Consider the following 7,934-nt stretch of genomic DNA (forward strand, 5'->3'; position numbering starts at 1 on the left):
TTGCCTCTTGTTCGGCTTTATCTCAGGGTAAACTTTCCATAAATAGCCAACGCGGGCGGCGAGAACCGACAACCGGGATCCGGGCATCGGACCTGGGCGAGAAATGTGTATGAATATGTGCGAGCAGACGCCTTGGGCGTGCGTTTGTCTAATAGATCAGCATCAGAGCACCAGAGCCAAGGCTAGCTGCAGCTCAAATGTGTTTTCGAGCCATTTATCATCTGCCCTGGTCTGCTGTCTGCAATTTCAGCGATGTTGCAGCAGCAATAGCAGCAGCTTAGCTGCAGTCTCCGGCCTCCAGCCTCCAGCTTCCAGCTTCCAGCCGGAGCTTGAAATTCGAGCAGCGTGCGCGCACAAGGTGTCTGAATTTCAACGCCCCAGCCCAGGCTGAAACTCGCTTTCAGCTCCTTTACCTCCTGGTCCAGCATCCATCCCGGCACACCCGGCCTTCCAGCCAGCCCAACATCAAGTCAACCAACCAACCAACCAGCCATCCAAGCTGCAGCCTCCAGAGTAACCACTAACCGGCTGCTGTTGGTCAGCCCCAAGTCTGCTTCATTTACACTGAAATTATTCAGCATAAATCATTTTAATGTTGCGTGATTTTTAGACGGCCTTTTAGCGTCTCCCGAGTGTCACTTAAAATCTGGCACGTTAAAGCACACAACAGGATGCCAACGGAATGGAGGGGAGTTTCAACACCAGATACGAGCATAAATCAAAATTAAATAAGAGGCAACTTCGTTCCTGTTGTGTGTAATGGAAACCCTTGTTCAAGCCAACACAAAAGGACAAAATGAATGCGGAAAATTCAAATATTGAAAAAAAAAAGTTCACCTTTTGAAATGTATACTCTTCAAATGGCATTTAAATATTCAAATAAAATTTTCAGCAGTCTAAAGTGATTGTAATTTTAATAGGTTTCTACTAGACTCCCTTAAGAGACATGCTGCTGCTGTAGCAGAAAAAAGGGATATAAAATAAATAAGTGCATATTTGATTTTCTTAAGATTTATTTAAAACGAATATATTCTTGACACTTAAATTACAAAAAGAATAATTAAAGCTGCTCAAGCTTCAACAAGATTAGAAACAAAAGCGTCGTTTAAAAATACACTTTGGCAAGATTGAGGCAGAAACTTTTTATTTTTATTATGTCCCGGCATCTGTTGCCCGGCGAGACAGGAGACTGGAGGCGCACTTAATACATAATTCGTGTACACATTATAATTACTGGCGATGTGGCGACCCAGCCATAACATTTCGGCTATGGGCCCAAACAAAGCTACCAACTGATTTGGCAGATCAAAGCCCACATTACACATTATACATTCCGGCCTGTTTGTGCCACACATGACGTACTTTGAAGTTGATTTACTTTAACTTTGAGTTGGCGTTCGCGGGAATTACATCTTTGAGTTCGCAGCACAAATGATACTTTGTTCATGTTGATGTTGATTTTGATGTAGAAGTTGGTGTTACCAGGGGAGAAATGCCGTATAATTCCCATCCACAATTCAGTATTCCGTATGAAACAGCCGGGAGAAACAGAAAGCGAAATTTCATTAGAATCAGAGCCATTCGCTGGTTATTGTTCTTGCCAGACAGTTTTATTGGGCCCAGCACAACTTACGCCTTCTCTTTTGGGCCTGCATCTGGATCGCTGCAGGAATCGCATTATTGCCGGGGGCATGTGCTCCTTGTACATCGCGTATTGGCGCAGGACGAAGCGGCAGACGCCGAAGTGCACACACCGACCCTCCGTCTTCTCGGGCGTCTGACAGCTGGGACCCACTTCAGACGGCAGGATAAACAAAATGTACACAAAAAAATGTATTATTAAATCAATCATAAATATATAAAGCAAGAAAGAAATAAAATTTTTGATTTTTAGATTAAGTTGAAGTCTTGAAAGTTAGGAAGACATTCTTCTAAGGAAGGGTATTCCTACAGACAGACCCATTTCAGATTATATTAAAAATATATAAAAAAAACTTGGATTAGTTTCTCCCTGTGTTGCCACATATCCATAATCTATAGCTTACGTGTGTGGCCGAATGTTGGCCCTGGCAGAAGTTGAAGTGGCACAAACAGAAGCAGCGGGATGACGAGACCGAAGGAAATCAATCGCGTTGCACGACCCATTGTGAATTTACAATTCGTATTTCGGAAAGAATTTTTTTGCCGCAGTTGCTCCACCAATCGGGGCACCTCGGATGCACGTCTGATGATGGTGTTGTTGGAGATGTGCGTATATATTAAAGTCGCGTTAAACTCTTAAGAGCTTTAAGCGCCAAAGCATAGGACCCTCTCCACTCGGAGCTAGTGGTGGCTGGACTGATTTTGAGTCTGGGCTCTGGCAGCAGATTGTTGCTCATGTAAACAGCTTGGGCTTCGACTTGGGCAACTTTTGATAAGCGACTGGAATACCATGGGGAAACGGGAGGGGAACTGCGGCTGAGTCTGAGCGCTTATCGACGGCGTGCAAAACAAGAGGCCAAAAAATATGTACATAATATGTAAACAAAGCACACAGAACGGGAGCCGCTCTATAGCATCCATAAACACATGTTTAAGGCGGCGCGTACCAGTTTGAACTTATGCCGGGCGCCTGCCGGGTTGCGTGGGTTAAACGCTAACGTTAACAAAGGCAAATGGAAATTTATTATACATATACATGTAGATATATTGCAAACTTGGAAATGAATTCCACCAGCTGTGCTCTAGCTCGAAAAAAATAAGATATAGGAACAAAAAATGAGACATCCCCCAAGTCACCACCTTCATTCATCTTTCCAGCCGAAAAAGCATCCAGTACATAGGCTGTCAAACTAGCCATATTCGTCTATGTGATTGATGAGGAGAGGTGAGTCACAGGTAAGCTAAGAGGTCTCTCTTGTTCCAGGTAAGCAGCTTAGAGAAGACCACATTCTCCATTACACACATAATGCACACGGTTAATTAAGTAACCCCGAGGCACCACTACCATTGTTCAATAAATATCAATTTATGGCTTCGTGTCTTGGCCCGGCTTAGATCCTACTTGCTCTTGTCCTGCCCTGCCATGCCATTTTGGCCCTGATGCCAAAATCAAAGTTAAATTCAATATCCAGCCCACAGATACACATGTAATATTCGGCATTGCATGTGTGCGTCTGCCTTTGCTTTTCCCATATATACTATACCATATCCAGGATATGTATGAATATGTGTAGTTGTGCCAGCCGAAAGAGATTTTGAGATTTTAATAAAAATGTAAATTTTTTAGTTGCCTTAGGGGTTCTTGGCGCTCCGGCAAAAGCCAATAAAAAAGTATTGCTCGTTATGAACTTGGCGGCAGCTTTTGTATGTAGCCCCTCGTATCTGAGGAACAGAAATCCATGCGATGCTGCGGTGTGCACGCAATTCGCATCGAAAGTATCATTTGGCCAGGTTAAAGTTTTTGGCTGCCTGCGAAATTCGAATGTCATGCCAATTTGCTCTTGGCCCGGAATTCTCAATGTTCCCTCCCTCCGCGTGCATTTCAAGAGATTGCGGTTTTATCGAATTATAATTGCGACCATAAAGAAAAGTTTTTATTTCGTTTGAATTTTAAATAGTCCCGATGGTAACGTTCCTGGTTTTTGTGATTCCCTTTGGAAAAATCGTCAGAAAATGGCCAACATTCCGAACTATTTAAGTCTTAAGGCACTCAACCCTAACGTATTCTATATCCAACCCTCTTAAATTAATTTTTCGCGGAAGTATCTTTTGTAATAATTTAGATTTCCGTTAGTCTATTATGACATCCAGCTTTCTACGGATATTTTTATGAAGTTTGACAAATAATGATTGATTTAATGGACATCGAACCATTATCGAAGGCATTGCAAAACACAAGGCAGAGAAGGCAGAGTGTTGACGGAGCTATTTGATGGCCCATAAAACCAGCCACATCATTAAAAACCCTTTCCCCGACAAAAAATTATATTGACACTCGCTAACTAAATGCCGAGCGGTGCCTGCCGGGCCCCCCATTTCAATTTGCTTTCCGTCTACCCGGCTGCCTTGCTGCCCCTCAGCCCGAATCTTGGATTCACCCCCGCATCTCATATCGTTCACATGTGTAAACGTTTAAGTACGATATTTAGATATGTGTACGAAAACATGCCGGAACCGAAGCATAAAACCCGAAATGCGTATAATAAAAAGCCATCGCCATAGACTTTAACTTCAACTTCAGATCCAGCCCAATGGCCCCATAACCATTGCCCATAGCCGCACTCACATTCTCAGATATAGACCGAATTTATATATGTTTTCTAAACATATATGTATGTATGTATGTTTAAGTTGAAACCGAGAGCTGGCGTTGCCCTTTTACAGATGTGCGATAAAACAAGGGGTTGGGGCTTCGAGCTGGGGCTGGGGCTGGGGCAACAAAAGGCATCGGAAAATATGAGAAACAAAGCATAAAATAAAACACTTCGGAACTTCGAGTTGACAATTTGAAGACGCCAATAAAGTTTCCTACGCTTCTCATTTCATTGATTCTTGTTGTCGTTGTTGCATGATGCTGTTGCACACAAAGAAAAACGTATGTCTTTGATTTTATTAATTTTTAAATACTTTTTTTGTACTTGTTCCATCTTAAATGCTTTAGTTTATTTATTTCAAAAATTATTAAGCCTTTTAACGGAAACACTTTATGAAAAATTTAATTGGTTTTAAGTTTCTAAATGTGTTTGAACATATTACATAAGTTCTTATAAACCAAACAACTAAAAGGAATTTTAAATTAAGAATATTTAGATACAAATTCATCAATTTTCTTTTGAAATAAAGAACGCATTTAATTCTATTTTTCTTTCCCCGAAATCATGGGAAATTATAAAAAAATTTTGTGAGTGTCGCTGGTGCTGCCTGTGTTTTCGCTTTCGCCTTTTTCTCTCCAATAAAAATTCTTTGGAAATCATTTAGGAAAACGCATGCATGCACATCATGTGCACGCCAACACCCACGCTCCAAGCCTGCCCCTACCATCCACGCCCTCGCCCTCGCCCTCTCCACAGCCACCACCACCTAAAAGATTCCCGGAGCGGAGATAAAACGCGTGTCAGACACGACAATGCCATGGATCATGTGTCAAATTGTGACTTGCAGTTCATGGCACTCACTGGGAGTCGCAACTAGTTACCTGCATCCGAACACTTTCGCATGCAGAGATGCAAATGCTCGGTATGCTGTGCTCGAGGCGACTGCAAACGGCACACGCAAATGCACTTTTTGATTGCCTTCGGGTTGCCTCAAGAACTCCACTCGTTTCTGCCCCACAATCTGCGACAATCCACCCCCTGTTCGGGCATCCAGCCACCCGGCACCCGCCACCAGCGCTCAATCTATATCTGTCTTTGGCTTTTCTTATCTGGCACTGGCGCTGTTATTCTTATGAATAGTCGAGTGAATGGAGCACGGACATGGACACGGCGACACATCTGCAGACTGCACTCCAAAGTGTGCTGTTGCATTGTCGTTTTATTTGATGTTGGGGTAAAAGCTTTTATCAAAAATCGTATTGCATGCAAATTAGATTCCTCTCCGATATTACTGTCTCTCGCCTTTGTCCGCCGTCCTAAGACTATGCCATGCTCCCTGTCGTTCGGATGATGCCATTGTCGCTCCAGCTCCACTGCTGCGGGTCTTCAGATAAAGATACTGCCCATTCCCTCTAACAGCTCATCCCCACCTCCAACTGAAGAAGCCGGCATCCACACGACAATGCTGCCAAACGCTGATGATTCAGATTCAGACGTTGCAACCAAAAGCTGTCGCCCTGCTTGCTGCTGATGATGATGCTGCTGCTGATGCTGATGCTGCTGCTGCCGCTTACGAGCAACTGTTATTGCTGTCGCCGTGCTTGGTCTTTTGTCGCAGGTCTCAATTGACTTGATAAACTTCTTCCTACAGTTTTTTTCAATTCCGTCGTACGCTTGTGCTTGTTAACGTCAACCGGCTAACACACACACACTCATACCAGCACGGAGGGAAAATTCAAAAAATCTAGTTAGCATTCTTGAATAATGAAAAATTGTACGTCATTTAAATCACAATTTATTGAATCAACATTAATCAAATTTTCCTTAACCAAACTTGAGGATGCTTGATAAAGCGGCTTTCGGATTACAAGCTAAATGAAATAACAAATTTATTAAGGAAATTATTTTTGATAAAGGTAAAATCGTTATTAGAAAACCATTGAGTCATTTTAAAAATAATTCAAAGTATTAAGAAGTTAATAACAGAGGAGAACCGAGATATTTTTATATAAGCTTTAATCCCTTCACTTCACTATCACTTATCTCACTTATAAGCTTTAATCTTCTGACTTGTCGAAACCTAAAAGTTTATTCAAAGTTTATATCAGTGTACCTGAATAGTTTAACAAAAAAAAGACAGACGTGTAAAGATGGTGTAATTATCCCAACAAACAAAGGTGACGAGCAAGGTGCTCCCTTAATTAATTACCCAAGATGCGTTTCAATTGAAAGAAATGCAAAGAACACTTAACTTTTTCTTCGAGTGTCTCGAATCAGAGACGAACTGTGGGTGAGGAGGAGGGACTTCGGGGGACAGTCACAAAGATGCAGGCGTAAAATGAGTTCATTTTTTCTGTGGACTCTATCGAGCACGTCTTATCTGTAGTCGCATACGTATTTGGCCGTGGCACAAGGCAAAAGGAGTGGGAGTTTAACTCAATGCCGGAGTTTGAGAGGGCGGGGATGGAAGGGGAGTGGCTGGGGAACTGCACCGGCTTAAACACACTTGAATGCATTTCCATTTCATGGCTATGGCTTCATTGCCGCCAAACGTCGGCGTCTGCCGCTTTGTCTGCTGTGGCTATGCGCCAACTTGCCAAATAAAGGAAAAAAAAAAATGTGAAAAAAGAGTGAGGAAAACGCAGCTGGGAAAGCTCTGCTGCAGTCAACGCCGCTGCTGGCTGTTTGTGTAATAGCGTTCATCGAAGCTTAAGGTGTATAAATCACACACAATGCGGTCTTTTGTAGTTCGAGGCGACATACACACTGCCACACACTCACGTGAAAGGCAGAAACTGCAGTGGAAAAGTGCGCAGCATTTAGCTCGATTTTTCCCTTTTTTTCTCACTTTTTTTTTTCTTGTTAGCCCGGCTCTTTTGGGTCTAAATTATTACCATGGCGTTCCGCTTTAAATGCTGCATTCGGCTTGTGTCTCCCGGCAGCTGGTCTCGTTTCCGCTCGCCAGCATTTAAATAATAATAAAATGATAATTTATTTTTAACAATTTGTTGTACTGTTTGTAATCATTTGTTAACTGTCCGAGCTTAAGGCGCTTTCGAATAGTTTGGATCTTGAGAGCGACGAGGCGTTTAAGCCGCTTAGCAATAGGCCACTCCAGAGCCAAACAAAAAATGCTTCCAGAGGGGCGCTCTGGACAAAGGAAAACAATGCCCCGACAATGGCAGCAGCCACTTGAGGAGAAGGAGAAGCGGAAGCTTGGGGAACTAATGCCCTCTGATAAATAGTCAAAATATTTAAGCGGCATATTTAAAATCAAATAAACACATCAGGCAGCAATCAAAAGCTTGCTGAACTGTAAATTGAGCTTAGATGTGCTGTATTTAAGAGCCGCCTCCGGGCGGCATTCAGTGCAGCAAGTGCACTGAGCGGCAAACGACCCACTCGAGTGCAGACGAACCTCCATTTTGGCCTCCAGCTTTAAGTAAACAGCTTAGCTGGAACCAAAGTTAGAGCTCTGCATCTGCATCTGCATTTGAATCTGAATCTGAGTCTGTGGATGGCCCCAAGATTCGCCTCGAATTTGTTTATGGCCAACTGCCGCTGCAACAAATGTAGTTACATTGCGTAGATATCTTCGTCGGGCTCTGCTTGCCTTTCTATCTGTCTGTCTGGGGCTAC

General features: G+C 42.9%; 1 protein-coding gene across 1 annotated transcript; it reads right to left on the reverse strand.

The window, feature by feature from the left end:
* Positions 1-995: 995 nt before the first annotated feature.
* LOC6500160 lies at positions 996-2,360 on the reverse strand. Its single transcript, XM_001953076.4, has 3 exons — positions 2,046-2,360; positions 1,634-1,794; positions 996-1,437 (listed from the first exon to the last, which is right to left on the reverse strand). Exons 1-3 carry the CDS (start codon positions 2,143-2,145, stop codon positions 1,375-1,377), a joined length of 324 nt encoding a protein of 107 aa, XP_001953111.1. The 5' UTR covers positions 2,146-2,360; the 3' UTR covers positions 996-1,374.
* Between the last annotated feature and the right edge of the window lie 5,574 nt (positions 2,361-7,934).

The sequence above is a fragment of the Drosophila ananassae genome, chromosome 2L (assembly GCF_017639315.1).
Source record: "Drosophila ananassae strain 14024-0371.13 chromosome 2L, ASM1763931v2, whole genome shotgun sequence".
In the NCBI taxonomy this organism is placed as follows: domain Eukaryota; kingdom Metazoa; phylum Arthropoda; class Insecta; order Diptera; family Drosophilidae; genus Drosophila; species Drosophila ananassae.